This window comes from Natator depressus, chromosome 9 (genome assembly GCF_965152275.1).
Source record: "Natator depressus isolate rNatDep1 chromosome 9, rNatDep2.hap1, whole genome shotgun sequence".
Lineage (NCBI taxonomy): Eukaryota > Metazoa > Chordata > Testudines > Cheloniidae > Natator > Natator depressus.
Window position 1 is genome coordinate 43,966,681 of NC_134242.1, and position 17,329 is coordinate 43,984,009.

Consider the following 17,329-nt stretch of genomic DNA (forward strand, 5'->3'; position numbering starts at 1 on the left):
AGGTAATTTTTCCAGAGAAATTGGACATTTTATCTGGCGGGGGAGGGGAGATCCCTTTCTCAGGTACTGAGCAGTGCAGTTTTGTCTGTCTGTGATCAAGTCAAAGTTTTAGACCAGACTCATCTTTACAGTAAGCATGTTCATAAAATAGCCTCCTGCCCATCGTAGCAATTGGCCCAAATTTCCTTGCCAGTTACAACCATTCACCCTTTGCCTGTAAAGGTTTGCACAGCTGTAACTCAGAGCAGAATTTGACACATTAGCTGCATGTATCAACTTGTGCTAGAGAGAATTCACTCTGGCATCATTTCTCTAATGTTGTTCTCAACAACCCATTGAGGCTGATGTTAACAGCAGAATAATTTGTCTTCCTGAACCCCAGCTGCCTTTCCCATGACTCTGAAGTGCTGTAACTAACAGATTCTGATGGAAAATGAATCTGAAGCTGGCTGGCAAATAGATAAGTCAATGACAGACCAAGCAGAGAGATGGATAGAAATACCAGTGCAGCACAAAACACAATGCTAATAGAGCACAGAAATAGAGTAATCAATTATAATAAGGAAGAGAATGGAGGAATGAATGGATCTATAAATGCCATGAAGTGTTTTTCATTATTCTTCTGTGTTTTTATATCCCTGAAAGAATTGTTTGATAATAACCACAGTAATAGGACTATAAACGGTAAACTACAGCAAAGAAATTGGACTCATTTTATTTCTATAAAACAAAATTTTAAATATGTTATGTATAATTTTTAAAGATCTTGCACCAGAAGAAGTAGACAAATGAAATATTTCGATTGCCACAGAATTGCCATTACAATGGATGATTCAATATATGTGTTCTACCTGCACCTGTTTAAGAGGACAATATATCTAGAAAAGAAAGATTCTAGACTGAGGGCAGGAGTGGATGCTTACCAGGAATGCTAATGGGGCTCACTCTCTCTGCCGTCTAGGTAATTTGTTAAAATCAGGTCTTATCAGAGAGTTCACAGAATCATAGAAATGTAGGGCTGGAAGGGACTATGGGAGATCAAGTCCAGCCCCCTGCACAAAAGCAGGACTGATTACACCTATACCGTCTCTGACAGGTGTTTGTCCAACCCCTAGTGACGGGGATTCCACAACCTCCCTTGGAAACCTATTCCAAAACTTACTACACCTACAGTTGGAAAGTTTTTCCTAATATCTAACCTAAATGCCCTTGCTGCAGTTTAAGCTCACTACAAGTTCTCAGCATACAAAGAGCATTCAGCTGCTGGAGTGAAATGAGTTGGCACCACTTGCTAACATTCGAGTGCTTGATATCTCTGCATTAAGGAATTGTGTGCTAATGTACTATTATTTTAGGATCTGTTGATAGCTTCTACCTGCAAATTCATACTTGGTTAAATAGGCAACTAGCCTGAATTTAAAGACACCCAAAGAGCAAATGGCCTATTTTGAAAATGTTCATGTTTCTTGAACCAAAATTACAAGAAACACCCTACTTCCACAGACCTTCTGTCAAAAACCAAGTGAATTCTTCTGTTCAATTCACCTGTCTCATTTATCAATTTACAATTTCGCAGGTCCAAATTAAGGCACCTGGTTCCTCATTAGGCCGCTCAAATCTCCAGACATCTGTTCTGTTGGTCTGAGGGAGCCTGAATTTGCTGACCTTCCAAGCACACTACAGAAACCATTGATCTGATTGGGTGTTTGAGGAAGGATGAGGGTATGCTTCTGGGAAGGATTGGCTACCACAGAGCTCATTTGTATTGATTTATTTATTTGGCTGGTTTTATTAATAATCAAAAACACTCCTACAAAAAGCTCTGAGCATCTTATTAGTAACTAGGCATGCCATAACAATGATATCCAGCCAGCAACATTAAATACTGATACACAAGTAAATGAACTCAGCCAGCCAGTGATACTAAATAATCTAAATGGAAACAGTGGCTTATCTCAGACAACCAATCCACAGAAAGGGAGAATTTTGGTTTTATCATCACAGAAAACTAGGATCCCTACTGATGATGCAGAAAGGAATGAAAATGCCAAAAGAGGCAGATCTCCTATTTCAAAGACAGCAATGCAGAGAGGCATCAGGCCATCAGTTTAATAATGCTGTAAAAGTTTCTTCTGACCCAGTTCAATGCAAAATATTCTTAATGCTTAGTAGCCTTCATTAGCAATGGTCTTTGTCAACCCTGACTAATTAAACTTCACAACATGCCTGTGAGTCAAATAAGTAAGTATTATCACTCCCAAGATAGAGAAACTGAGGCAGAGAGAGTAAATGAGTGGCCCGTGGCTGCAGTGGAAGTTAATGGCAAAGCTGAGAATAGAATTGAGGAGATTCTCTTTTAAGATTCTGGATTAAAGATGATTTTAAATTCTGTCAGGAACACTTCTAGTACCTCAGTAATATTATTGTAAGGGTGGCTGCAGGTCACTCTGTACATATGGAAATAGATCTTAGACCCTTTCTTAATCCATTTAGAACATGGAGTGTTCAGGTAATAATGCAGATGTAACTAATCAAAGCTCCCCTCCTCTGGGTGAAGGATCAGTGATCATCCTTCACCCAGAGGAGGGAATCAGTGATCAGATATTTAGAGACTTCGTTTTCTTGCTTTTCAGCATCTTGAGTCCTGTTTTTCTTGTTAAACTGCACTCACTAGTGTTATTCTTCCTCATAGTGCAAATAACTTTGGGCTTGGCCTTTTTTACAGCCTGATGATATTTTTAGGATAATTTTCTTTTTATACTTCAAGCTACTGGGCTTTCTGGTTTGCAGCACTCTCATCCAGAGTGCGTGACCAGCCACCTTCTGTCTACTCAAATCCTTCCTTGAACTCATTTCTTATGCAAAAAACATCAACGTATGCTGTCATCTACTCGTAAAGGTTCTGATCCAATGAAGGCCATTGAAGTTGTTGGAAAATCCCCAGTTGCAATATCTTAAAGCATGTCTGCTGTCACAGCATTCTCCTCTAGCCCCTCTAGCACACTGTGTGTCTGATTTTCACCACTTCTCAGTCTGGATTGTAATTTCCTTGGCGCAGGGATCATGGTTTCCTTTGTGTCCTCTTGCGTGCTGAGTACCGCTTAGTCACATAGTCACTGCTTAACCAATATGAGCTGTGTGGCGTCAGCAGTGCCTCCGTCCCTCTGCAAAAGTACTTACAGGAGAATAAAGAGGCATGGGAGTTTGGATGAAGTAAGAACCAAACCTGAACACATAGTGAGCGTAGAATGTATTGTTGTGAAGTATTTCTTTCTTTGTCTGGCCCAGAAGCCATAGTCGAACACTGGAAATCTCACAGATTCATTGCGTTTAAGGCCAGAAAGTACCATTAGCTCACCTCGTCTGACCTCCTGAATGTCACAGGACAGAGAATTCCACCCACTTACCCTTGTATTGAGCCCAGTAACTTGTGTTGGACTGGGAGTTCATGTTCTGTTGTTTGCCCATGATGACCCCTAGATCCTTTTCAGAATCACAGCTTTCCGGAATACAGTCCCCCATTCTGTAGCTATGGCCTCTATTCTTGGTTCATAGAGGTAGGACCTTACATTTGGCTGTATTAAAATGCATTTTGTTTCAATGGCCTTAGCTTTCCAAGGGACCCAGATCGCTTTGTTTTTCCTGTCCTGTCATCAACATTATTTACTCCTCACACGATATTTGTGCCATCTGCAAATTTTATCAGCAGTGACTTTATCTTTACTTCCAGATCATTGATTAAAATATTGAATAGTGGCAGGCTTAAAACCTCTCCCTGTGGAACCCCACCAGAAATATCCCCATGTGATGTTGATTCTCCATTGATAATTACTTTGTGAGATCTGCCAATTAGCCAGTTTCTAATCCATTTAACGTGTGCTTTATTGATATTGCATAGTGTGAATTTTTCAATGTGAATGTCGTACAGTATTAAGTTCAAACAAATTACAGAAGTCCATTCATCTAAACAAGAAATAAAATCAGGTTTATTCGATGACCTATTTTCCTTTAAAAAAAAGCATGCTGATAGGCATTAATTATATTTCTATCCTTTAAATCGTTATTGATTGAATCCTATGTCAGATTTTCAATTATTTTACCTGGGGTTGCTGTTCAGGCTAACCACCCAATAATTACCTCTGCTTGCCCTTTGTGAACATTGGCACAATATTAGCATTCTTCCAGTATTCTGGAATTTCCCCAGTATTCCACAATTTATTAAAAAATTAACATCAGTGGGCCAAACATCTCCTCAGCCAACTCTTGGGTGTAAGTTATCTGGGCCTATTGATTTAAAAAATGTAGTCCTAGTAGATGCTATTTAACATCTTCCTTTGTAATGGGCTGGGAAGTACTTAAGCATCCTCATTCCAAACACAGAATATAAATATTTATTGAACACTTCTGCCTTCAGAAGTGGAGCTATTCTAGTTGGATTTGCAGACCAGGTAGATTTGGGATATTTCTCCCAGTCATCAGAATTTTCAACCCCAGGCATTATATTATTTCCAGTCAGTATTTGTATGCATTTAAAATTTAACAATAGATGGCCCTGAAATGTAATCTGATACTCTGGTAAGAGTAGCTGAGACCTCTTTACTTACTCACCAGCTTGTAAAAACACAAGGCCATCTTTTATCCTATATGTAATATACTATTTAGACCAGTTTATTGCTTCATAAACCATAGCAGAGAATAAACCATTAATAACTATTCACTGGTGTCAGTGAGAGCAAATGTGAATTGTTAATTATTTTAATATTAATGTTTGACTGTAAATGTTCAAAGGTTAATGTTAAAAAGTGCACTCTGTAGAATAGCTGCGGGAGAGAGCTAGACCCCAGCATTATAGGACTGTACCTCAGCACTCGAGGTAATCAATCAGCTGCCATGCAGCTCTTGCCAGAGTCCAAGAAGGTGCATTAGAAACAAATGTCTCAAAATTGCTCTTGTGTAATTATGAACAGAAAGTAAGTGTCCCTCCCTCTCTTCTCATATCCAGCTTCCATGTCCAATTTGGTAACAGTCCTTGCAGACGGTGATGCTGCCAGCATGAACTACCGGGTGAATTAGTGATGATTTGTGTTATTGTGTTAAATTGGCAGTGTTGGTCTAGTGAGATTACCACATAGGTGCCATTTGCACGTGTGGCTCATTTGTACAGTACACTGGGGTGGTTTCATTTTGTGTTGTAGGGAAAGGTGGAGGGTTGCCTGCTTTTTCTTCTAAGGCCTGATGAATTTTTAGAATCATGGAAGGAGAATGCAAAATTGCTAGAGATATTTTTCTTTTTTTAATATAGACTATGGTGACAGGTCCAAAAACTAGGTCATAATCAAAAAGATCAGGTGAGTGGGAGAAATGGGGAATTCAGACAGAACTATTTAACAGGAAAAGTAATAACAGCACTAGTTAATGGGGAAAGCTATTGAACCACAATATAAAGGAAGGTTTGGTTTGGTTTGGGGTTTTTTCAGGTTTTCCAAGGTTGTGGAAATCCCAAAATCAGCACAAAAGTATCCAGTGGAGAGGATAAGAAAAGAAGGGGAAAAGCTGTCACCGACGATAAATCCTCAGGGCTTGGACTGGAGAAGCTAGTAAGTGTCTCTCTGAATTTATAAAACATTTCCCCTATTGGAATATTTAAAGCTGCCTGCCGCAACAGTGGGCTCATCATGTCTGTCCGTGTCATGTGTCGGGATCGTTGCTGACCCAATGGCAGGGTGTTACTGAGAGCGGTGGGCACCAACCCTGTTTGGGATCAGGGGGTGTGTTCTGTATAACACAAGCTCAGAGCAAGCCCTCGGCTGTGCTCTAGCCTTTGGTGCCTTCCCAATAAACCCTCAGATGTGCCTATTAAGTAGAAAAAGTTACTGACCTATAGCTGTCCCACTGAAGACTCAACTAAGACAGGATTCTGGCTGCTGAGTTTCAGCTTCGTAGCACCAGTTTGGTGGAACTCCCCAAGCTTGTCAAGATGTTTGGTCCCTAAGTGTATCGGTAGCAGAATGGAACACAAGCCAGCCAGCCCTTTTCTCCAACACAGGCTGTTGTGCATCACCCTGCTGAACTTCATCACTGCTCTTAGTTGCTTCTCTCTCTGAAGGTCCGGCCCTTGGTTTTTTAGACCTGGTCTTGCTCTGCCATTGGTGTTCTGGGGCAACATCTCCTGATGGTGATGTTGGAGTAGCTGCAGTGTTGTCTCCCTGCAGCTTTGCTACACTGTTGGTCCTTGTCTTTTATTGGACATTTCTGATTCTGTGGGCAACAGGCTGTGATCATCCTGTCTCCTCTGTGACAGGCTGATCGAACGCCTTGTTCCCTGCTGACCCTCAGCTGCTTGTGGCTCAGCTTCTCAGCACTAGATGACAGCACGTGCTCCCCAGCAGCTCCCTGGATCACTCCCAGCCTCCCTGCTAGGCTGCTTTCCCTTGCTCAGCCCTCTGCCCTACCGGATCTGCTTCTCCTGCCCAGCCCTCCTGAGTCTGTCTCTGCCCATCAGAACCTGTTACCTGGCCTGCCCACGCTCTCACACCATCTCCCTGGGTCCTCATTCCAGAATCACACTCGCTGTTGCTTAAAGAATGGTTTGTGGCCCTGCTGAGCTAATTTCTTCCCTCCTGTCTATTGCAATGGGCGTGGCTGGGGGCGTGGCTAGAAAGGAGCCAGCACATCATTGTGATACATGGCTTTAATATCAACTGTGTTATAAAACAGATGAACACAGCAGAACAGTCCTTCACATGGAAATGTTGGCCTCAGTTGGCCAGCTCCTTGGGCTGAGGGCTGTTATTTAAGGTAAAGTTAGTGCTCTTTTCCTGTATGTGAAAAAACAACAGTGCTCTCTCTGAGTTATAAAATAAATGAGCTAAAACAGAGGTGGGCAAACTACGGCCCGTGGGCCACATCCGGCCTGCGGGACTGTCCTCCCCAGCCCTTGAGCTCCTTGCCAGGGAGGCTAGCCCCCGGCCCCTCCCCCGCTGTCCCTCCTCCCCTGTAGTTGCGCTGCCATGTGGGTAGCACAGCTGGCTTCATCCAGGCGGCGGGGCTGCAAGCTCCTGCCGCTCTGAGCGGAGTGGTAAGGGGGCAGCGGCGGTGCGCAGGGCAGCAAGGGAGATTGGGTAGCGGGTGCCGGGGGGCAGTCAGAGGACAGAGAGCAGGGAGCGGTTGGATGGGGCAGAGGTTCTGGAGGTGGGGCGGTCAGGGGGCGGAGAACAGGGGGGTTTGGATAGGACATGGGAGTCCCGGAGGGCCTGTCAGGGGGCAGGGGTGTGGATAGGGTTCGGGGCAGTCAGGGGACAGGGAGCAGAGGGGGTTGGATGGGGGTGGGGTCCCGGGGGGGCGGTCAGGGGACAAGGAGCCTGGCAGGCGGTGGGTTGGATGGGTCAGAGGTTCTGAGGGGGGCAGTCAGTGGGCGGGAAGTGGGTGGGTTTGGATAGGGCGTAAGGGCCAGGCTGTTTGGGGGGCACAGCCCTCCCTACCCAGTCCTCCATATGGTTTCACACCCTGATGTGGCCCTCAGGCCAAAAAGTTTGCCCACCCTTGAGCTAGAACCATCTAGCTGGACGACCCAGCCTCTGGGGTTTAATAGATGTTTCCTTGGGCCAAGATTCTCCGTCCATCTTACAGGTTTCTGATGCCAAAGGGAAGCTGAGAGATATCAAGGATTACTGGGTTGCCTTGCCAAGCACACTTTGCAATGAGAAAATAACATCCGGCTCGGTGAACGAGGACAAGTGCTGGAACGGAATGGCCAAGGGAAGGTAAGGATGGGGTGTAGAGAAGCAAAGCAAAAACTCTCCATACTAAACTTAAAGCTGCTACCAGAAAGAGACGATAAAGGTAGGTGCAGAGAGAAGCTAGTTCTTCCCACATTCCTGCCCCATGACGCTTTACAGCCTGTGACATAAACTCCATTATAGAGGACATTTCACGAAAATATGGTTGCCCTCAAGGGCCTCTCCCTCAGTTGCTTCAACCCTAATCCTGTGTCCTCTACTCACTAGGAATTGGTAAGGCCACAGTAACTTCCCCGGCCCCAGCAGGGGGCAGTGTGAGGATCAGGATCCATTGATGGCTGATCAGGGCAGTCAGGAACTCCTTTGCATGAGTTCCTCTGCACCCCCTGAGCGGCTGCACACCACAGTTACGGGCGGATCCCCTCCCCCTTCCTTCTGCCCTGGTCTGAGCACCACCAGGGCTAGTCAGCCCAATGCACAGCTTCTTTAGGAGTCTGGCTGTGGTTACCACACCCTTTGTGGTCCTCTCAATCTCAGCAATTGAACTGGCCCTGCTGTCAGTTCCCGTCAGTTTAAAGGGCTCAGCCCCAGCCTCTCAGGAACAAGTGCAAAGCTTAACCCTTTTCCAGAGGCAGATTTTGAGAAGTGGATGCCTTGAATTTAAAATGTGTTGCTCTCTTCCCACATTTTAGACTTTTAAACATCGAAGCACGTTTGCTAAAAAATTACACACAGAATCTTCACACGCTTAGGCATTAAATGCCATTAGTAGAATGGACAGATTCGCTTTGGAAGAAACCCAGAGGCACTGCTGGGAATTGCAAACATTTATCTAGTTACCCATTTACGCACTGTTACCTCTCAGACTTCACCCCTTGCAAATTCTGCCACCATAGAAGTACATTATGCCCATGGTTTACACTTAAAACATTGTTTTGGGGCCAGATCCTCAGCTGTTGTAAACATCATAACTCTGTTACCATCCCCGGGTAGCCTGATCTATGACAGCTGGGAATCTGGGCCTTAGTTTTTAAAATGTTTTCAGGCATTGCCTGAAATGCCAAAGGTTTTTTTTAAGTGCTTGATTGACAGTGACACTGAGCAGGGAGAAATGCAGCTTTAATGACTAGCTAGCCAGCTCCCAGTTGATTGGGTATAAGGGTTTCCCAGCCGCCTTGTTAATCATATCAGGAGGTGAATCCAGTAGTTCCAGTGCAGTCATGGACTAGGTCATAATGTGTCAGTTTCCTAATCTCCCATGTGGTGATGAACCCCTTTCTTGTGTAATGGGCTGGATGTCACGCGGGCTATGCCACTGGTGCCAGCATGGGACCAGATCCTCAGCCTTGCACAGAGCTGACCTAGGCACTTGGACAGTGGGACATCCTACCCTTCAGAACTTGACACTCCACAGCAGCTACCCAAGGGCTGAAGTAGCCTTAAATAGAGACCCCGGGGGTCATTCTCTTGTGTGTTGCCCCTGAGGTCATTGTCAGCAGCATGGGACAGAGTCTGAGACCTCTAGCTCTAAAAACGTGAGGCTATACTGCCTCAGCTGAAATACCCAAGTCTGTTAGTGCATAGTCGGTAGCAATAGGCGGTCCAACCACTAGGGGGAGACAGGCACACTGTAAGCCAGAGGTGGACAAAGTATGGCCCGCAGGCCACATCCGGCCCAGCCCTTGAGCTCCTGGCTGGGGAGGCTAGACCCCAGCCCCTCCCCCGGAGTTACGCCACCGCGCGGGTAGCACAGCTGGCTCAGTCCAGGCAGTGGGGCTGCAAGCTCCTGCTGCTCTGAGCGGCATGGTAAGGGGGCGGCAGTCATAGGACAGGGAGCAGGGGGCGGTTGGATAGGGCGGAGGTTCTGGGGATTGGGCGGTCAGGGGTCGGGGAACAGGGGGTGTTGGATAGGGCGTGGGAATCCCTGGGGGCCTGTCAGGGGACGGGAGTGTGGATAGGGAGTGGGGCAGTCAGGGGACAGGGAGCAGAGGGGGTTGGATGGCAGTGGGGTCCCGGGGGGAGGAGGGGCGGTCAGGGGACAAGGAGCCCGGGGATGGGGGGGTTGGATGGGAGTGGGGACCCGGGGGGGGGGCAGTCAGTTGGTGGGGGTGGATAGGGCACGGGAGCCAGACTTCCCTACCTGGTCCTCCATACAGTTTCGCACCCTGATGTGGCCCTCGGGCCAAAAAGTTTGCCCACCCCTGCTGTAAATTCTGGGTTGCACATACAGTGGCAAATCCACTGGCCTCCTCCCTTTGTCCTGCCAACCATGGACCTCCCAGCACAGCTCAGTGCCTTGTGTGGGCTGCCTGAATCTGCCCTCTTCTGTCCACTGCCAGGAAGATCTCTATAGTCAAAGAGTTGGGAGCTCAGATTGCACCTTATGCTAGTGCAGGAGTATGAGCAGAAAGACGAACGAACCAGAAACACGAGGCTGCGATTGGAACACGAGTAAATACAATTGTGATACTACCAAGCTGCAAAGCTCTCCCTCTCGTAGATGGTAGATTATCAGTTGTAATGGCACCTGTAATACCAAAAGGAGAATTTACTGTTTGGGAAAAGCAATGTGAATGAATTGATTTCCTGTGTAGGTATTTGCCAGAGGTGATGGGAGATGGTCTGGCCAATCAGATTAATAATCCAGAGGTAGAGGTGGACATCACCAAGCCAGATATGACCATTCGTCAGCAAATCATGCAGCTGAAGATCATGACAAACCGACTGCGCAATGCTTACAATGGCAATGATGTGGACTTCCAGGATGCTAGTGAGTACACCAGAAATCCCAAGTAATGGGAAAGGGATGAGGACAGACCGTGAATACCAAGTGATTTCTGAATGACAGCTGGAAAAAATCCATTAATCCCAATTCCTGGCAGTGCATGATAAAACGAGAGAGAAGACTAAATGCCCACATGCGTCCTGCAGTGGTATTTTTATTTAGATTGCACAAAAAATGGGTTAATGTTTTCCAAACACTGATGAGGATACAGTCCCTGCCCTACAGCGAGTACAGGGCCTGATTCATAACAACTGCTGGCCCTTGTTATGGAACAGAATGGAGTGCGGGTTTGCGTCCAGCCTGTGATACTCCCGCATCCGAAAGGGCATTAGAATAACAGAATGAGGTGCACTGCTGACAGTACTGTACTGACGCAGGGTAACGGTCACCATTTGTGTCCTGCAATACCCCACATGCCACCTAAGAGCCTGTTCTGTATTGGAAAGGATGTTGGCCACAACCCAGGATGTTTAACCTCCCCCTCCCCAAGAAAGACCATGTGATCTTCAGCTGTCCCCTGAACAGCTCGTAGGGAATGGGAAAAGCTTTCCATTTCACATCTCGACTAGTGAGCATCATCTCCCGAGCTCTACAGTCATGTATGGTCAGAGCTAGGCACAGCATTCCCTTCAAGACTGTAGAACCTGCACCCTTTCTGCTAGTGTGCGCACCAGAGATGTGTAAGTCAATGTAAGATCACAGGCTATGCAGCAAGCGTTGTATGTGCTTCCATTTAGTGCTGGGGTGGCCAAACAAAATGGAGCTATTGCTATGCTAAGGCACAACCTCCTGGTGGCTAGGGATGAAATGTTTTCGATCTCCCATGGCCATATTTGATTTCCATGTTTGTGTAACCATTAACTCACCTGTGAGGAATTCTTCCCATAGAGTGTTATTCAGCAGCTTGGAATTTAGAAGTCCCCAGCCCCCCAAATTGCAATGGAATCAGAATCTTTCTGGATACTTTTTAAATAAATCATAGGACACTGCAGCCACCATGAAATTTGCTGTAATTGTGGATGAAAACCCCATACACCATCATTACAATCTAACCCATATTGTCCATGCTCTTCATCTGGGCAAGATAAAAAATCCACCTGAGAGAAACAGTGTTTTGCAGTCTGTCTTTTTCAGCTTCATTGTAGAAAACCCTTAAGTGTTTAATTTACATAGAGGAAGGTGTGATAAAGCTTTAGAGACAGACACAGAGCAGAAGTGTGTCTCACTAAAGTCTGGTTCATTTTAGATTTGCCATCAAAATAATTCTACATAAAGTACAGAAGTCTCAAGAGAAAATTTGCCTTTTTAGCCTTTTTTTATGAATATCTCTCACTAAATAAATAAATAATTGATGTAGAGCCAGGCTTTTCAGTAAAGTAGAAACAAAGACAAGATGTCTGGCATACATCTTGTGTTTCAGGTGAACATTCATGTTGACCTGGGCTTTGCTTTCCTTTCATTGTTCTAAATAACTATATTCAATTACAGTAGCCCATTTAGAACAATTATGTGATCAGAAAAACCATCATGAACCAGGGCCGACATATCAAAACCTTAAGCAAGTTGATTTTGTACTGCACAGCTCTGTACAGTGTTTCCACAGGGTCAAATGCTCCCCTGGCAGACACCCCGTGCAACCCTGCTGAGGGCAAACATATTTGATAGAAAACTAGTCTTGCAATGGTTACCCATCTTTGTCACCGACAGCGTAGAATATTGCAATGTGCTCTACTTCGAGTTACACTTTAAGGCCACCTCCTGAGAGGTGTGGACTGCTGTGAGCACAACCCCTTTGCTCAAGCCTCTTTTCACTTTAAACCAATCTTCATTATCCACAGTACATTGAATTAATCTCTAAAGATTATTTGAGCGTCCACAACTCACCCTGTACCCAAATGCAGCAGTTATGTTCAGCTGAAGTTCTGGGGGTCAAACAGTCTAGGACTGGGTTCACTCTGGGCCTGAGTCAAAGATTTGTGAAGTCAAGGGGAGTCTTTGTTGCCTTCAAGGGGCTTTGGATCTGATCCTTAAGAGCCCTGCGTATGTCTGGAGTTGACCGCCCTTGACAATGCCTCAGAGACTAAGTCTCATGAGCCTCACACTGTGATGTAAGATGTTCTTTCTTAATACCTGAGCTTTTGGTTTAAGGCTGAACTCTCTCTCTCCAAAGCACAAACAGCAGCCTACGGTGGGTGGTCTTTTCACGTTTTAAAATTTTCCAATCAGTATCTAGCTGCTACAGCAATAGGCCATTTCAACATCAATGTGAGACCAAGTACAGAAGGGCTAGTGTGCTCTACAGCCTTTACCTTGTTTGGCAGGGACCTGACTGACTGACTCAAGCCTTGGCCACAGCTAACAGAGCCAGCTAACCACCTGACTGCAAGGGCTTGTGAACACTCCACGCCATCCCATGTCCATTCAAGTACACCTAGTGAAGGAATACAATACATATATTCCAGACCATATATATGAAAGGAAACACAGTGAGTCAGTCGTAGTATTCATTCCCCTGGGATTCTCCCGCCATCCCGTCTCCAAACTCCTAGTCTGGTTGAATTTGTAAGCCTCTAGAGGCAGTGGCTGTCCTGTGCTGTGCTGAGCACAAAGTTTGATTTGTCAGTCTCACCCTGAGTTTCTCTCTGTATACAGGTGATGACATCAGTGGCTCTGGGAGTGGTGATGGCTGCCCTGATGAAGTCTGCGGCAAAAGACTTTCCAAGAACCCCAGCACCAGGCAGCCAGAAGTACATGCTATTCCTAACCAGTCTGGACGTGGCGTAAAGGGGGCCAGCAACAAATTTTTGCCTTCCTCCTTCCTAATCTTCCTTTCTGTGGCTGTTATTGCAACGCAGTACTTGCGGCGGTAACTTACTTGCACAGCCATGAAAGAGACTGTGGCTGAGGTCTTAACTTTGCCAAAAAAAAAAAAAAAAGGGACAATATTTAATTCATCTTGGCAAGAAAGAGGGAGAAAAAAAAAGGTCTCAATTGTTTGTGATATCTGGCAGTGCTAGAGCTGTTCCATCCTTGTTTGCTCTTTTTTGAATGCTGGGCCCTCTTTCCGTACCTCATTTTTTATTTCACTGTTTTGCCACAAAGAGGCTCTTTGGGGCCTCAAACAAGCCTCTGCAGATAGGGGGAAAAGAAAAAACGATCTCCAGAGAGTCACCATTTGACTGACTGCAGTGGAATATGCAGTTAACCTAATATTGTTATACAACCGTAGCCAAAAATGCCACTTACCCATTAACATCTAAAGCCCGGCAGGTTTAGAACAGTGCAACTTTTAAAATTAGGACTGATAACAGCAGCAAGCACTCTGTTATGTTCAGGAGCTCATTCATAATTTTCTGTTGTATTTCTTAAGCAGGCAGAGAGATGATCCTTCACTCATTTTCTTGGATGTAGGTGTTTCAAATAATTCCTTATGCTAATACAAACTCGATTAGCAATGGGATTCCTTATCCAAGCGTTTGCAACTAAAATGCAACAGTCCTTTCACTTACAAGTACACAAGTAGTTTTGTTTACTAAAATTAGCCATCAGCGGCAATTAATAATGCTCCTACTTTAAAGTGAATGGGAGTGAGATTTAGATTTTGCGTGATATTTGGAAACCTTTGAAGTTAGCTATTAATGATCTAACCTAGACCTGCAATCCAGTATCACGATATGCAGGGTGAGATTTGTCATTTGAGGGGTTTGTTTCCAACAGGAGACTGAAGCTCTTTGTTAATGACAGAGACAACAGTAACCTTCTACCAAAGGGGTTGTTGCAAATTGCTATTTTGTGAAGTCTTGCATATTAATACACATAGAGTTATGAGGCCTAAAGCAATAAGTTACAGTATTGGGAGTCAGTGGGTTATTACTTACTTCACTTGGCAGTTTGTTTGCCCAGGAAAATGGCTCAGATGTATAATCTGGGCTTTGAGAGTTCTTTTTAAGTGAATGCCTGCTTCCCTCCCGCCCCTGTCCAACTTCACCACTGCAGTGACTAAAGATGAAAACTGTCCAGTATCTGAGCTACAGCCACACATTGAGTCAGTGGATCATCAGGATGCTTCTAGACCTTCCAGTCCTCTGCTCTAAGCAATGGATGCACAGCCTCCTAATGTTAGCCAGTAATTTTTTGTAGTTTGTTACATGAGTGCCAGGAGTGGATTCAACTAAAGGTTTTGTTTTTGTCAACAAACGATATATATAAATATACACACATACATATCTATCTGTTAGGGGTGTCTGTGTTTACAGAGCTGTGCACTTTGGTTCCCTAGCTGGCTTAGCTCATTCGTAGATACAGTAAACATTGTTTGGAAAAGTATCTCTAGGAAATTTATCTAGAGTAACAATACAGTCCTATTGACTGTTTTTGGCAATGGGGAACCATGAGTTTAGGCTCTGCTGTTATTAATATTGTGATTTTTATTTTTGGGGAGAAAGCATATCTTATGTTTAAAACGTTTATAGGCTTATCAGACTTTTAAACACTGCTGTGTCTTTCGTTACGTGCGAAAATGTGTTTTGGTTCATAACAAAAGATTTGGGAAAAGCAGAATTTGATATGTGCTGTCACTGTTTATGGAATGTGCAATTTAAGGTAAGCCTGTAGGATCAGAGCGCTAGGAATGTTGAGAGATGTTGCAAGAAAGCAAGTATAGTGAAGTCCTTATGCCCCCGGTTGAGTTAAAATTCCTAGTTTGTTGGACAACTACCACTTTTTCCTAACCCAGCCACGTAATGGGGGCTAACATTTATACTTCTGTATCAAAACGTGGACTGTGTTTAGGACAGTTATGGGAGAGTTATTGTCCCACATTACACCTTGCTTCTGCACAGACAATTTTAGATCATTTTGGTGTTGTAGTCCCAAGATGCCACTAGTTCTTAAAGCTAAACTTGAGCCAGAGGCTTACCTTGCCATTCGATTTAAATTATCTGGCTCTGAATTGAAGAAATTACTGGCCCTATCATCATCTGCGGTGTAGTTTCAGGCAGGTTTGCTTTTATTGGTCTAGTGCAGTGATTTTTAGCCCATGTTGCCATTACATGTATAAATGAGCCTTCTATTATGTAACTCCTAACCCAGTTTCTGAGGGAGCATGGAAAATGTTACATGTCAAAAGGGCATTGGAGTAGATTTTTTTAAATGGAAGAAATTTGAGCACCACAGTCAATAGTTTTATAAATATTTAGTCACCTGTGGCTCGACGCAATGGAAGAGAAAAAAATAATCTCATTATCATGTATTTGCAGCCTGTTGGAGCACTCACACACGGTTCATGGCCTTGGGGGACTGTCTCGTTAAGTGCTATATCCCAGAGGTTCTCAACCTCTCTCTTTGAGCCCCCCTGTCCATCCCCCTGCTATAAAACCTCCACAGCCCACAACTGGTTCTCTGCATATAAAAGGCAGGGCCAGCATTAGGGGATAGCAAGCAGGGCAACTGTCTGGGGGCCCCACACCACAGGCCCGCCCCCGCAAGTTGCCCGGGCTCAGGGCCCTACAGGTGGGGCTATGGCTTTCTTCTCTGGGCCCCAGCAAGTACAACGCTGGCCCTGCTTGATGGATCCCCCTGAAACCTGCTCATGGCCCCCCAGGGGGCCCTGGACCTCTGGCTGAGAACCACTGCTATAGCCCATATCAAGGGAGTATGACTCACTTTAGATTTGCTGCTTTGGACGGGGAAGAGGAAAAAGGACCATTCGCTTCTCTGTTAGGAAGATGGTGAATGCTCAGTGTTTTGATAAGGAAAAAATACTTTGGGGTTTGTTCTTATCTGAATTATTAAACACCCACATCCCTGCAAAGTGGAGAACCTGAAAAATGGACTAGTGGATTTACAAGCATCTCTGTCTTTAAACTTTGTGCCATAATTTGTATGTTTTAACTACGGGTGGGATCATTAGCGGCTTTGAGAGCACAGATATTTATCGTTTTACAAATGACAAACAACCTATTGTTTTCTGGTGGGCCTGGTAGGGGATAAGGTATAACAAATATCTGAAGTACACCTTTGCTTTAAAAAATGCATTTCTAGCTGGAGGATTAAGATTTATTTCACTTATTGGCATAGCTGGCCAGTTATATATTTCTTTCTGTTACCAAGGTACTTGTAACTATCTTGCACTGTTTATCTAAGGTTGAAATATGTTCTTTGAATCCTTGTATAAATAAAAAGGCTGGAGACTTAAATCTATATTTGTCCCCACTGTTACAAATCACTATTTTATTTCTAAATGTGAGTAGCCCCACACTCAGTCCTTGGTTTACCCACTAACAACAGTATCACATGGCCATTGCGAGCTTCTCACCTGCTCACAAATGTGTGGCGGAGAGCAGTCACCTCTAGGTATAGGAAATGCTTAAAAACAAGATGAAATTTATTTGATGACATTTTAAAAAGTTACCATACTAAAGTTTGTTGAGAGAGAGACTGGGGAGGATGTAATGAAGGAGAGAAATTAAAAGATTAGATTTACAACTAAATATTTGTAAATGTAAAGCACAGTGTTAATTATTTACTATTGCACTCAAGATACTGCTTCTTGAAAAGTTAACTAAAAGAAGAAAGCATTCTGGTCCTAGTAGAGAGCCTTTCTGAATTAAATAATCCACCACCCTGCTCCCTTTGAATGAAATAGGTTTTGTTTTTCTGTATACACAATTCCATTTCCAGAGGTTGGTGAACTTGGTAATGATACCAAGGGGGTGAGCCCCAGACTTCTGGTAATCAGATACTGACAGAAGGAGTGCACGTGACTGGAGGTAAAAGGCACCTAAAGAATTCCCGGTTCCTTCCA

General features: G+C 44.5%; 1 protein-coding gene across 1 annotated transcript in view; it reads left to right on the forward strand.

Moving 5' to 3' along the window:
* Positions 1 to 17,282, forward strand: part of GPC1 (glypican 1) — a 329,347-nt gene extending 312,065 nt beyond the window's left edge. Inside the window, exons 6-9 of the mRNA XM_074963999.1 lie at positions 5,478 to 5,597; positions 7,630 to 7,763; positions 10,334 to 10,509; positions 13,177 to 17,282. Coding sequence (XP_074820100.1) covers positions 5,478 to 5,597; positions 7,630 to 7,763; positions 10,334 to 10,509; positions 13,177 to 13,394 — 648 coding nt within the window. The 3' untranslated portion in view covers positions 13,395 to 17,282. The remainder of the gene's footprint in view (positions 1 to 5,477; positions 5,598 to 7,629; positions 7,764 to 10,333; positions 10,510 to 13,176) is intronic.
* The last annotated feature ends 47 nt before the right edge of the window (positions 17,283 to 17,329 follow it).